This window comes from Haliaeetus leucocephalus, unplaced genomic scaffold (assembly GCF_000737465.1).
Source record: "Haliaeetus leucocephalus isolate CR32 unplaced genomic scaffold, Haliaeetus_leucocephalus-4.0 Scaffold730, whole genome shotgun sequence".
In the NCBI taxonomy this organism is placed as follows: Eukaryota; Metazoa; Chordata; class Aves; order Accipitriformes; family Accipitridae; genus Haliaeetus; species Haliaeetus leucocephalus.
The window spans coordinates 509,204-524,267 of NW_010973166.1; the positions used below are offsets into that span (position 1 = coordinate 509,204).

A 15,064-nucleotide genomic window follows, 5' to 3' on the forward strand; every position below is an offset into this window, starting at 1 on the left:
GATTTTTCAGCTTCTCATGCCCAGCCAGAGAGAAAGCTGGAGGGGCACAAGAAGTTGGCACAGGACAGAGCCAGGGCACCTGACCCAAACTGGCCAAAGGGGTATTCCATACCATGGGACATCACATCTAGTATAGGAACTGGGAAGTGGGGGCAGGGAATCGCCACTTGGGGACTGGCTGGGTGTTGATCGGCGGGTGGTGAGCAATTGCACTGCGCATCATTTGTACATTCCAATCCTTTTATTACTACTGTTGTCATTTTATTAGTATTATCATTATTAGTTTCTTCTTTTCTGTTCTATTAAACCGTTCTTACCTCAACCCGCGGGTTTTGCTTCTTTTTCACGATTTTCTCCCCCATCCCACTGGGGGGGGGTGGGCAGGGAGTGAGTGAGCGGCTGCGTGGGGCTTAGTTGCTGGCTGGGGTTAAACCACGACAAGACCCTCAGCACGGCCATTAGTCTGATCATGGCTCAGTTTACTTAACACATTAGTAGTTCTTCGGTGTTAGAAGTTGTAAAAGTGACGATTATTACTGCTGGATCTGCCAAAGCCTCTAGCAGGGCAAGAGTTAAAGAAAGGGCTGAGGAAATCCTATTGACTGTCAATTAGACTCCCCCTCAATTGCAGTCCACTTTCTCTCTAAGCCTTAACAGCAGTTTTGCTACTTTCAAACCAGACAGTTTTCATGGTCCATTACCTTTGATTACAACTCTCTCTACCCAGTTAGTTATAGTTACTAACGGCCAATTTGTCAAAGAGACAGCACCAGCACCATCCGGTAGTTCAGAGATTTATGAACCTTTAAATTAATGAAAGCACAGACTAACACTGATCTTTTATATTGCTCTCTTTATTAACCTGAAGGGTGCACAGTTACAGAAACCTGGGAAAGGACTGACACATTCCCATCAGCTTGTAATGCCAATTTAAGACTCTGGTCCTAAATTTCAAAGCCAAATAGGGGATTAAGACTTAGCGGCATAAAGCAGATATGGATCTTGACCTAGAAAGCACTGTGCTCACATAGGACAGCACCTATTACAAAGACTCAAACAGGGCCAGCCATTAGGGAGGTCTGTCCTCAAAGCCGTCCAGCTGCAGAACAGCTTCTGCAGAGGTCAGAGAAGCCACACCAGCCTTCTCTTTCAAAGGTCCTTCCTCCATTTTACCAACACTCCCTGATACTATCTTTACCCATTTCATCATAGACTTTTTTTTTTTCATAAACAAAGACTAACTAAAACAAATGAAATGTGAAAACTGCTTTACAGACAGGTCTCCCTGAAAAAAGAAGAAATTAATAAAATCCATGTTGTTATTTAATTTAGGGAGAGACACCTAGGCACTGTCAGATGACAGCATAAAATTTTTAAGAGAGTAGAAGCTTTCCACCCAAAGGTTACAGCAGACGAGGCATCAGCATATACGTCCACGACCTAGCTAAGGCACTGGCATCTCAGTCAACTACCTTCAAGAACCCGAGCTGCCATTTGAACCCTTCCAACCCCGCATGTCAGGCACCGCGGTTTCCGGCTGCTGCCGCAGGCTGTCCGAGCACAGCTGGAGCTGCAGCCCAGCTGCCAGAGGGTGCTGGCAGCGGAGGGCACTGCCTGCTGGCAGGTACCACAGGCAACTCCTCGCTTCCCAGCTGAGAAGTGTCTGCAACATCCTCGGGAGAAGATGGGCCACAAGAATAAAGTCACAAAATACCAAAAGCTGGACTTGAACCTCAGTTTCACGTAATCGGTTGCAATTACGTATCAACAGTTCCACAATCTGAGCCCAGACTCCCTGGTGCTGATTACTGCAGTTTTAGTAAGTGCTGAGATGGTAGATATTTGAGCTGGAGCTAAACACTCCCTAGATTTTCACCTCTCTCAGACAGGCTCCCTGCAGTTGTTTCACCATTTTGGCACCCTGCGGAGAGCGTGGGCAAGCAGGCACTGTGCTGTCCCCTGTGCTCAGATCCGATTCCACCCGGCAAGCTGCTCTCCTCAGCCTACACAAGTGCACTCATGGGCTTCTCATCTGGCAGCAAAGGTGCAAAGAATGCTCGCCTAAGCACGCAGGTGAGAAAGAAGAGCCTGGCATGGGAATTAAACTTACTAACTAAATTTTTTCACTCGGAGGAAGATCAATTCAGCTGTAACTTGCAGTCCCTCAGGGAACATCAAAAGAGATCCCACTCATAAGTACCAACAAGCAGTTGTTCATGATCACGGGTGGATGCAGTAAGCCTCCCAGATCCATCAGGAAATGCTACAACACACTGAAGTATGCTCCTGATTTGGTTCTAGAAAAACTGAAGGTGCCGGTAATGCTCTGCTACACCTGATATGTCAGACTTCATTTTGGCTGGAAATGAAACATATCAAGCATGTGAAGAAAAACACTCACCAAACCAAAATTTACGTGAACAGCACAGTTAAGAATTGCACTATTTAAACCTCCTTTCACCCAGATAGCTGCTGGCAACTGCGTGGAGAAATAAAATACACCCAGCCAGCCAATTACACACAATAAAAATTAGAAAAAGCCTAACAGCTACTCTTTATGTGGTTTGTCTGGCCTCTTTTTTCCCCTTCCCCCTTCCGCATAACACAGTCAGAAGTACTGTGTCATTTTTCCACCATTAAGGCGATCTTGCATTTTGATGAAGCTTTTTTCCCCAGGAGACCCTGGGATGAATTGGCCTCTGACACACTCAAAGGTATGGCTGTATGGCAGACTGCAGCATAGCCTAGAGATAGCTGGGATTGAGTAGGTCCTGGAAACTGCCCAAGAGCTCTGTGAAGACTGAGAATCTTACCCTGTTAAGATATTAAGGTAAATTAGCACAGATATTGCTAATATGGTTAGATCACTTCCAGTGCTTCCCCTAGCACCAAGGGACAGCAGTAAGACTAATGAGGCTTGGGACTAAAGGTACATCTATGAGAGATGGCTGAATGCTGGAAGGCAGAAAAGGAAGAAACTGAAATAGAAGTAAGCTAGCAAATCAAATCACAGAGGTAAGCACACAGAGGTTAACTGGCTGTGTGTATACCTGCACACACATGCCTGAAGCACGATTCTACGTTTCATCTTTGTCATGTTCCAGATAAAGTTAATTGTTTTAATTGGCATTAAAATGATTCTACGAATAACGCCAGCCAGCCAAATCCTCTTCCGCCCAATGTTCTCAGAGCAGTTCCAGCAAGAATAAGGTATCAAGGGAACCCACTTGATTAAAGTCAATTTTAAAAGGGCATACAGGGTGGTGATGAATGTGTGAAACAGCCATTTGGGAAGAAACTGATGAGCCATCCAACAAGTTTGAAAACTGTTCTTTTGGAGCTTCCACCTATAACTGGAACACTGAAGTAGCACACATATTTACATTCAATTTACCAGACTTATCTTACCTGGAAAATAGGAGCTGGGTCTAAAATAAATAGTTTAAGACCAGAAAGAGATTTGCTGACACCCCCCCCCCAAACATAATTTTATAAGCAGTAACCTTTGCAAAGGTTCCCCCTCCATCAGTGAACCCTCTCAATGTTGGTGCTCACCCAGTTTGGGCTGAGGAGCATCCATGCAGCCTTGTCTTAGCACTCCTAATCAAACTGTTTCTCTACAGTAAGGAACAAACAAGTAAAGATACCAGAGTGTTTCTGTATGTGCAAAAGTATGTATACAGCTGTCTATAGAAAGATTAACAAGTAGCTATCTGCAATATGAAGATAATGATAGACTGGTACAGACAAGCAGTTGCTTCTGTAAACACATGCTCAACAACCATTTGCAGTCAATACTTTATCAGGTCTGCTCTATGAACACACAGTGGTATAAGCATCCCTCTTTCCTGAAGATTAGTGACACTTGTATATACTTAACTGCTACTGCTCAGCTACAGCATTTAAAAAAAAAAATTATTTATTTAAATCAAGTTTGAGACTTACCAATAGTTTCAGCAGCCAAAACCGGGACTTGTAATATAAGGTTTTGGTGGGGTTGATGAGAAAAAGCAACATGAAGCCATACAAGATGAGTGGATTCACCTGCATAGGGATGTAGGTGAATTTACCATATATACATGCCAGCAGGCTCAGGCACCACAAAACCCCCAGGAAACCAGCAATCTACAGAAAGATAGAAAAAACACATAGATACCTTATGAAAATATAGCTCCGAAACCTACAATGAATTCTCATTATAAGAAAAGGGAGAGCAGTGCTCAATCCTGTAATCTAATTAGACTTGAGCAACTTCCTCTTCTAATTGTATTAGAACTCCTTGCCAGGAAACAGTGCAGGATTTATCCTCCTGATACGCTGCACAGCTCAACCACTCCTACAATCTATTCTGTTTACCTCAAAGAGATGTTGATGGGACAAGTTGCTGCGGGGATTGAGTTCAAAGATGAGGACGTGATTCACTCCAGCCTGTCTCCAGCCATATGTGTTGATACCCAGGAGAAAGAGGAATTCTATCAGGAGAAAGCCACCTCTATAGATTCTCACCAGTGGCCACACATTTGGTCCATCTATAAAAGCCACACCTGGCAAACACAAAAATGAAATGACCTTAATGATAGCACAAGTCATGTCACCAAGCAAAGCTGTGCTCCACTGCTTTATGCTGGTTCCCAGATGTTTGGCTGTACCCCATGAAAACCGTATGCTCATATGCACCTGCATATTCCAGCAAGTGGAGAACTTTTTGCCTAGCCTGTCAGAGGATTTAGGAGTATTCTGGGGAAAATTTACTCTCCAGCTGGTGTAGTCAGGTCATTAGCAGCATCTTAAGTCCCCTGTCTCACACTACAGGCACAAGGGACAGCACTAGCATAAATCTTGACTATATGCACTTAAATGTTCTGGTTTAATGGAGATGAAATCCCAATGGACAGATACACAAATACGTCAGCTCCCCACAAAACCAAGAGCACCATTACAGCATTTAAAACAATGCTAAACTGCACCTAATCACTGAACTCAATGCAAATGTAATGTAATACATATTCATAACTAGCAATATAACAACCAGCCACACCCAAACAGAAAACCCAACATAAGGCAGCAATACTGGAAAGCCTGTTGCTTCCTTTGTTCAGTCTTCAGGGTTTTGGAAAAAAATTTGCTTAATTTCAAATGATGAGCAGCCTTATAGAGCAGCAGCTTTCTCTAGCACAAGCCTCTTTGCAAAATACTGTCCCTCAGTTGCCCGATATGGGTTTTATGAGAAAAGCACAAATAAAATACAGTTATTTGAACCCTCAATTTCAGTTTCATTGAGTGTTTCTCACCCACATGCCTTTTACAAGGGGAAAAAAAGAACATGCAGTTTTACAGAATTGATGCTAAGAATTTATTATGTCTACATTTTATGTCTAAATTACAAGCCAATTTTTCAAACTTTTCTTCAGAGATAGCATAGCCATAAGAAGTTCCACAAGTTCAGCATCTGTGCTTTATACTACATAAAATTATGGAGGAAAATTGTGCAAGGAACAATGACTCAAGAACTGTTGCTTAAAATTTAAAATTAAAGAGACTATTGGGTTCAGGCAAAATAGAGTTGAATTTTGGACAGAAATGACAGACACCCCAAAGAAGCTGAAAAAAATGAGTCTTAAACATGAAATTGAAAAAACAGCATTTCAAATTTTAATCTGAAATACCAGCAGACAAAACCAAGGGAGGTGATTCCAAACAGGACAGAGTAGCCCAAAAACTATTGAATAAGAAATGACCAGTCAGAATAGGACAGATGTGCTGTGTGCTATTTGAGACAGAACACCCAGACAAAGGTTCATCCCGAGGTGAACACAGTTCAGGGCTCTGTACTACAGCCCTGAGGCAAAGAGATTTTCCATTCATATATTGTTTCCACTTAAACGCAATACAAGCGAAGTCACCTCCTACAGTCAAGCAGGTACGTGACACTCGATCAACTCGTCCCTTCGGCAAGCGCAGGCTCTGAACAAGATGCTCAGAGAGGAAGATGCCCCTGGTGACAAGCCCAATGGCATCACAGCCTAATTCTCAAACAAGAGACAGGGCACTGCCCATTTCCATGAACTTTCAACTTGGCACCTAGGAAAGCTGATACAGAAACAGTGAGGCCTCAAAATTCATACACCCCGCTGAGATCCACCTGTAGCATTTGCAGCCTTTAACAGACCCAAAGGTATTACGAACTTGTGTCTGTAAAATGTTGCTGTTCTAGTTCTAAAATCAGGCAATACAGAAGTGGTTTACTATTGAAGTCATGTTCTAATGCTGTTTCACAGATTCTACCCATCCAACACTAAAATCCTCTCTCAGTCAAAGTAGCAGACAAGTTAGCAAAGTAATACCCAATTAAAAAACACTTTGCAGTTAGAATACAGTTTTTGCCCAATATCTGAAATAACGTACAGATACCGCACCATGTCTGCTGCTACAACCATACCTATTACTCACACTAGGTTAGTAACATCTGCTTTAGAGATGCAGTAAGTTTTATGAATTCATTCTCAACTGTGTCACTTTTTCATTGTTAATATTGAGAGATAAAGCAAACACAACTGACTTCACTCATATTTGCATCTCCCACAGAGATCAAACATGTAAGTAACAGAAAAAAAGAGATACGATGAATAAAGAACAGCTTCTACACGTTAAACAGACGCTTCACACAGACAGGTCAACTTCCTGCCTCTACTATAGGAAGACCAAACAGGAAGCACTGCAAACAGCTTCTCAAACAGAGACATTTTATCCCAAGAGATGACTGGATCCAATTACAGAAGCATCTGATTAAAAATTCTTTTAAGTCAAAAACACAGACATAGGCTTTCCCTAATGCAAGAGCTCATACGTTCATTTGTTAAGCCTTTTCCTTTGTACTGACTGCTAAGCAAGTTACACCACTACCGAAATCACACACACAATTAGTAAAGCTGCTTGTGATTAAGCACTGTATCTGACTCTACAGTACTACCATGGCTTTTACTCTAATCAGAGTCCAAACTCAGAAGGCACAAAGCAGAATAAAACCAAGGCCCGAGATATGCAATAATTTATTGTAGCTTTTAAACAATCTTGCCAAAATCTGCCAACAAGAACAATTCAATGAATTCCATTAATAGGCACCAGACATTGGAATCCTAGAAATTGCTACATGAAAATGTACTGAGTAGCATGGTGCTCACGTGGCTCTATGTCTGGTCTCATTCTCTGTAGGGAGTCAGTACCATGCAAAACTTAAGCTCTACGAGCACCCCTCTCAAGGTGGCAAGGGTTGTCTGTTCACAGGACGATAACAGAAATCTGTCTTTCTACATGGATGTTGCACCTCCAGAATACCCCTCCGAGAAGGAGAAGGAAACCAGGAGAACGAACCATAATATGTTCAAAGTCCAAAATCCACATACACAACATGAAGAAACCCACAATCTATTACTGAGCAGAACTAATAATTCTCAGCAGTGTGATCTGACTCAGGCTGATTTAACCCAGAATATCCTGATCAACCCAGTTCAGATCCAGGACCTCGCTAAGTGATGAGAACATACCCAAACCAAGGTACGGCAGCCAGCGGGGTCCAGCCAAGGATACCCACCTGAAAGTATGACAGTGACGTTCAGTGCAATGAACAACCCACAGAACAGTCCAACCCTGAATGTAGTCCAGGCTGGTACAGGCTGTGAACAAAGCAATGGCGGAATTAAGGTGGGGTAAGTAGGTTATCAGCAAAGTCAGATTAATTTGCAGAGTAAATTTAAAATCAGGGATACAATGTTCTGATCCCTGATTGCACTCTTGCTCTTGAAGTTTTTCAAACGGAAAATGCGGCATAATATTCTTGCGTATGTTGTTGCTGTGTTGAAACAGAACTTGGGCATCTCAATGCCCTTTGAAAAATATTCCAGACCACACAAACACTAAGATATGTTATTATTAGCACAAATTTCCTTTTACTATTTATCTCATCCCTTCATTACCTTGCCTGCATGCATTAGGAATAGCAAGTAAGCTATTTCCAAGTCTTCCGGAACTAAAGCAGATTACGTGACCATGCCCCACCTCACAATTTGTGGAACATGCTCATGTCAATTATTTTCACTACTTTGTTCAGATGTTGAATCTAATTTGGCACCTTGACAGGTTGGAGAAGCAGCTTGGCTACATAACTTGATCTCTCACCTGAGCTGCTCCTAAGGGTGGAACACGCAAACGTTTCATAGCCTTCTGTCTGTCTCCATCTTCTAACTCATTGGTCACCACTTCCTAAGGAGATAAAGATACACATCACAGAAGTTCATTCTAATGATAAGCACATGGTACTGCACTAAAACCAAAAATAACGGTTGATTTCCAAGTTACATTTGAGCCCTGGCCCAATACTCTTCTAATACACAGTAACAAAGATGTGAAAGGCTCATCATGCTGCATCAAGTTATTACAGAATACAAGCTAACACTGCACTAGCTTTTCAGAGCAAAAAGTTACCAGCTGAAGAGAACATACACAAGTTTATGTAAACAATGCCAGAAATCAGTGGCATTTCAAAATCAATTAATAGTTGTCTTGGTGAAGAATATAAGCTACAGAGAGGGTAAAATGTTATAGGAATCAGTAGTGAGCAAGAAAACATTGTTTTCTAGTTAAAAGAGGAGCAGTACACAGACTAGCATCTTTACCTCTGTTTCGGAGATAAGCTGGTTGATCTTCTTGCAGGTGTAGAAGGGTGCCACCTCCACCTCGGCCACCCGCCATTCTGCTCCCCGTGTCGTCTCCAGGTTCTTGTCATGCTTCTTTAAGATCTTGCGGAAACCAGTGAAGTTCAGGTTCTGCAGACAAGGGAAAAGAGTTACTGGCTTTTAACCTCAGTCAGCTCCCAAGGAAGTTAAATAGTTGTATTTCCAGTGCTAGCAAAAAAGGAATAGTTAAGAAGAAGAATCAAAATTATTGTGTCTATTGTCAGGAAGTTTTTGAATTATCACTTTATTAGAAGTAACACATATCCCTTGCAAATAACAGAAAAAATGTGGGGCATAAAAAGAGGTAACTTACTTGCAGGGAACTACCTAAACCTCATGTTCCCTGAAAAGCCAAATCACTGCCACTTTCCTCCTTAATAAAAGAAGCAATGATGTTCCTGATGAAACCTCACTGAAGACAAATAACCTTTGGACATACTCAAAACTTGTATGCCTGAAGTTATTTCAAGACACGCTCCCTCTGGGTACTCCTTACTGCATACGTTCCAGGTACTGCAACTCGGCAACTGTCTCTGGATTAGCAGTAGTTGTAATGAGCTCTTAACAAATATATAAAGCTGCAGGAAGACTATATTTTGTCCCAACTTCCACAGTCATTACCAATCTTTCAAGGGGTTCTACCTTCTGAAAAGGCTAGGCTACTGACTTCTAGTTCATTTAAACTTTACATTGATTTCAAATCAAGTTCTCCAGATAGGTGCATTATAGAAAGGAAATCCTTGTACAGAACTTTTAAATGCTGCAGATTAAATCCAGACAAGTGCATCCCCATAGCAGCATCCTTTTCCACAGAGTACATTGCGCAATGAGCGCAAAACTAGTTTAGGCTTGCAGATGTGGGAGATGTAACTCTCTAGTCTGCAGAGATAAGCACACAATGCTGCATTAAAACAAGAATTAATGGCTGATTTCCAAGTTATGTATGAGCCCTGACCCAACACTGTTCTAATGCACAGTAAGTGAGATAGGCAAAGCTCATCACACTGCAGACAATTGCTGTGACAAGATGCATGTGAAACCCTGCATTTCATTATACAGAAACTACCACTTGAAAGACTCAACATTTCATTAAAGCAACAGCAGGAACGCAGACAAGACCATTGCAAGATTCACTTCTGGAAAAGCTTAGAAAGTAAACCAAGTAAAAGCTTGGAAAGAAAACCAGAGAAAACAGCAAAATCAAATGCCCTGAGGAGAGGCGCCAACTACTCAGTGAAATTATTTTCAATCTAATTATGCTTAGAGTGATTTAATACCAGACCCCTACCATATAGGTGGGGAAATGAGGCTAGGGAGACAGGAGCAGGAAGCCAATGCATTAATGAACTGCATTATTGGAGACAAGAGACTTCAATTACTTTCTATTGGAAAAGCCAGCATTCCACCCCAGGGAAAGCAGATCACTATTTCAGAAATTGGAAATTAAAAAATACAACAAAATTATGCTTTTGGTCAGAGATTTTTCTGTAGCCTGAACTAACATCACTTTATCTGACACGTGTGCAATCACAGTCTAACTCTGGTGTGCCTTGGCCAGTCGGGGCATGGTTACAGCAGACACCCTAGAGCCTCTCCAGCAGCATTTCATCCTCTGGCTACAAAAATTCTGCAACCCCAAAATGCATGATAAAAACACTGTTGCTTACAGTGGCACTTCTGACAAGGGATGCTCAAGTGATGGAACTGTGAAACAGAACAGTCAAACATCATTTACGCAGTCAAATGTTTTCTATTCTTGCTATTCGTGATGTTTTTATCTGGCAAGGGGCTTTCTCCAAGCCTGACTTCCATTTCTGCTGGATACTAACTGAATCCACTGAAGTGAATCAACTAATGGCATGTTTTGTCATTAAAGGTGAAAAAACCCAAACACTGCAACTTACACAATAATATAATGCAAGATCATGTAGAATCAAACAGTGGACTCAAAAATCTTTGCCCATATACAAGCCTATTAGGAAATGCACCAGCAAGGCAAGTGCACAGCAGCTCAGTAAGACTGACTCAGCCTCCGTTATTTGCTCAATGAATGTACTATATTATATTCAGTATATGTAAGTAAATATTATATACTTAATTTGTCAAGATTTGTTTGTTCTAAAACATAATATTTCAAATAGATTTATTTATACATGTACACACTCTAGAATGATATATTACTGTTAACAATAAATTCATTTTATCAGAAGTATAATCATTGGTAAGTTAAACAAGTAACAGCTGCCCTGGAGACAAGTTACAGTTTCACTTGATGTTTGGTTTGTGTACCTTAGGAATGAACACATGCAACATTTGCTTTTGCAAAGACTGAGGAATTTGCTTCATGTGGATTTTCCTTTCTTAGTAACTGAACTCAAGACTTCAGCATTTAATCAAAGCCACAGTTTGATACTTATAATGCCACTGTTGACTTCACTTTACCTCTTACATGAAGGCCTCGGTTACATCATCTTCCCACTAGGTTATTGTTCTTTCTCTCCAAAACTCTAAGAGCTTGATTCCTAGTTTTTCCTATTCTAAGGTCAGAAGTGATTAAGATTAATATTCTGCGATTTGGTTTTATGTCTGTTTTAGCCCTTGTATTTCTTGTCCTCAACTTCAAGACCGATTTGAATTAATTTTTCTCATTCTCTCTTTCAAGGTATGTTGTAGAAAGAAGCTCTGCTCCTTTTGGAAACTGTGAAAGCTATCAAATCCAGATGGGTTTTACATCAAGACTTAGTATACATACAATGGACCAAGACTCATGGTAGCAAAAAGTAAAAATATAAGTGTGCAAGCCTTTCTTCACTCATGAATAGTAAGAAGATTTTCCAAAGGAATGGCCCATGTCATCCCCTATTTAAATTCTTCATCAAGCCTAAGAAGCAATTTTTTATAACCAAGAGTAAGAGCTTTCTTTTCTTTTCTTTAAAGAAGAAATCACAGCAGGTAATACTGCTTTGCTCCATTCCTGAAAAGCTACAGATACTCTACCTTTCCCAGGATTTTGAACTAGAAACTCTCTAATAGTCAAAGGGCTTTACTGAGAAACTCATAAATGGTTTTCGGACATATGCTCAGAGACACCACTTTAGGAGAGGTACAAAGACCCAGAACTTTGGAAGAATTAAGTTTTGTCCATACCGCAGAGTGGTATTCAGGTAATTCTTACGGTGAATTTTGTTTAGTAAAATTCTCCAGTACAACGCTTGTAAAGATCTAAATACAGATGTAGTGAATTTAAGTTCAAACATTCTTATTTAACAACTTAAAAACCCTCACAGTAAGACATTTAAAAGCACTTCAGAGTATTTAACACCAAAAGAGCTAGACCAGCAAAAAAGATCTTAACAGTTTCAGATTTTTGTTTCAAGATTTTTGGAACAAAATCAGCATCTGCAATATTTACCATGCCCTTTCATGCCAGAAATCCAAGTAAAACTAAGGATTTGTTTTTTTCATACTTCAAGGCAAACGAGCCTGTATCCTACAGAATTAAAAACAGTGGTGGTTTTTTTTTTTTTAATGGATGTTTTAACAAGAAATGCTGATATGGCAAGGTCACAGTCACTACCACGGTAACACCAAGAGGAAACAGTACGTTAGCATTTCAAGTTTCATTAACAAATATTAGATAAAAGAGCTTCCCCAACTTGCCAGCTCCAACCCTGCACAGAACAACACACTGCAGAAGAAGGAGGTCCTGATGTGACTTCATGTTCTGGACATGCCTGGGCCAAGGGTGCTGGGGTCAGCCAGCTCGGAAAAAGAAAAAGGAAGGTCCTTCTGCAGGTCAGCTTAGCATTTCTAGCTCAACAGAAAGCAACAAGATGTACGCTGCTAACTGCTAGGCATCTGCCTTTTCTTTAAAACATGATTATGATACCAGATGTTTTTACATCTTGTGTTAAGAAAAGAACACAGTGGCCTTGTTATATTGACTAGTGGTGGATAAGAAATCCTGCGTTGCAAAATGTGTAAGATGCCAGAGAAAATTACTTTTGGTCAATCTTGCAGTTCCCCGAGAAGATAAGAACCTTAGGCCCTTTTCAGATAACTTAGCTCAGAGTGTCAATATAGTTTGTGTCAAAAGAATGTAAATCAAGAAAAGACAGATAGTAGAGTTACTAACGAACATTCTTTAGGCTAAGTTGTATCAAACATGTAAAGTGTCCCACTGCGCAGAATCACTAGAAAAGGGTCAAGTAGGGGACAAGTGAGGAAGACTATCGAAGACCACCAGAGGACCCCTGAAGACCACCAAAGATCTCGAGTGTGCCTGCGCCAAGGACGTTTACATATATTAATGAGTTCCCAGAATTCAGGTTAATATGTTGATTATTTCCAGGAAAAATCATGAATATGTATATCCATTTTGTATATAATCGCAACTGTTGAAAGAATTGGTGTGCACGACAGGTGGAGCGATCCCCCGTGTACCGAGCGCTGCAATAAAGAATGCCTGCTTTCTAAAACTTCAAAACTGAGTCTTAGAGCGTTTCTGAAGTGCTGACTTACAGTAACATTTAGGGACCCCAAAATGAAAAAAAAAATAAACAACTGGCTTGAACAAGGCAACTCAAGGATACACAAAGCACAGAGACATTTACACACAGGGCTTTGTAAAACCACCTTTTTTGCAGGTACCTGATAGTTCTGCAGTAAGATGAGGCTGAGGTAGAGCTCACTGAAGGCCAATTTCAGATCTTTGATATTCCTATGCTGGACACGCTCTTCGTGGGACAGGTGGAAGACCGGCTTTCTGCGCCGCTGCAGCGTGGAAGCCCCACTGGCTTCTTTCTGTGCATCCAAAGTTGACTGTAACTCAGTCCGAAGAGTAGTAAACCTGCGCTGAGCTTCTGCAAGCTTTTCTGTTAGCAAAGAAAGGGAAAGTCAGATGAGAGGATAGCAACTTACCTACTGAGCCCATGAAAAGCACCATACCTTTTCCTCAAATAATATGCCTGTAGGTAAAAAGCACTGCATTGAATAACCTACTGCATGGCCTTCCCCCACTAAGCACTAAATTCAACAACTCTGCATATTTCTCTTTTATGAAGCTCCTTCTTGTTAAAGGTTTTAATGCATCCCTATGTAAAACATACACATTCTCAAAAAAAAAAAAAGCCGTCATGTCAGACAGGTCTTAATTAATATAGTCAAAATCAAGGGAGGGCTGTCCCTTCAGCACAGACTAAAGCAGCATTACACATGAACTCAGACCTCTCGACTTCCACCCCACATCTGATTTCTAGAAGATGCTCATTCTAGAACCGTACGAATACCTGTTACGGATGGAAGAAGCCCAACCTGCGCAGCTGCTGCCTGTACCTAGGGGCTATAAACCAGCACAGGGACAAAGGGTCAGGCCTCCCCACACTGGCAGAGCCGTAGCTGGAGGCAGCCAGGCAGATAGGGTCTCATCCAAATACCAAAGCAGTGACCACACGTCTACTCTGTGCGCAAAGGAAAGCTGCTCGCCTTTCTCAAATAAAGCAAATGCACAAAAAGCATTAGGAAAAAAAACCTGTTAGACAATACTATGAAACTTGACAGTTAGTAAGCAAAGCACTTCTCATATCTGTGCACCCACTACTACGTGTTTACTATCTTTTTATATGACAGTAAGAAAATCAAAGAAAAGAAAAAACCCCCACACTTCAAATGTGACGCTGAATTTTGGAACTCGGAGAGCAATGCAACCCCTCTGCCAAGCTCCCAGTGACAGACAAACACAGCTTCTGCTTTGATCAGGAGTTACAACACTACTAGCTGCTGTACATGATCCACTGTAATAATTTATCCCTCTTTTCCTCAGTTTAGGCTCACGCAGGTTAGCAGCACTGCCTCATGACTTGCTGATTAAAAGGACAGTCAACCTGAGTTTAAATATCGTTTTGATATGTTTTCAGAACAAGTCACTCTTCCTCACATCTCAAGTATGAAAAAGGTGTTCTTTTAAACATGCTGCTTTATGTACTTTCAGAAAAGAATCTTTTTGGCTAAATAACAATCTTTTTATGCTAAAACCAGCATAACTGACATCATTATCTTTCTCTTTGTTCTGTACAACTAGTTCCTTCCAGGCTTTTTTCTCCCTCTAGGGCTTCAGTCACAGCTTTGGCGCCTCTGTGGATAAGCACAATCGCAGACCTGGCGTTGGCCAGGAAGACACCGAGCAGGTTCAGAGTGTTGGAGCAGACGGCTGGAAGCTGGAGCCATCTCCACCCAACAGGACACACACCACTGCACCAGAAACCACAGAGCCCCAAGGTCCCTCCACGACCCAAAGCTCTGCCTGGCAGTCTCCTGGCTGTCAATTTAATTCT

The 15,064-nt window shown here is 41.3% G+C and overlaps 1 protein-coding gene across 2 annotated transcripts in view; it reads right to left on the reverse strand.

The window, feature by feature from the left end:
* The window catches only part of XPR1 (xenotropic and polytropic retrovirus receptor 1), a 110,578-nt gene that overhangs the window by 18,728 nt on the left and 76,786 nt on the right, over positions 1–15,064 (reverse strand). Inside the window, exons 4-9 of one of the 2 annotated variants that reach the window (XM_010580624.1) lie at positions 13,383–13,606; positions 8,673–8,822; positions 8,176–8,259; positions 7,592–7,673; positions 4,357–4,544; positions 3,946–4,044 (exon numbers count right to left, since the gene is read on the reverse strand). In XM_010580624.1, coding sequence (XP_010578926.1) covers positions 3,946–4,044; positions 4,357–4,544; positions 7,592–7,673; positions 8,176–8,259; positions 8,673–8,822; positions 13,383–13,606 — 827 coding nt within the window. Of the gene's footprint in view, positions 1–3,945; positions 4,126–4,356; positions 4,545–7,591; positions 7,674–8,175; positions 8,260–8,672; positions 8,823–13,382; positions 13,607–15,064 lie in introns of both variants that reach the window. The other variant, XM_010580623.1, reaches the window with a different exon arrangement.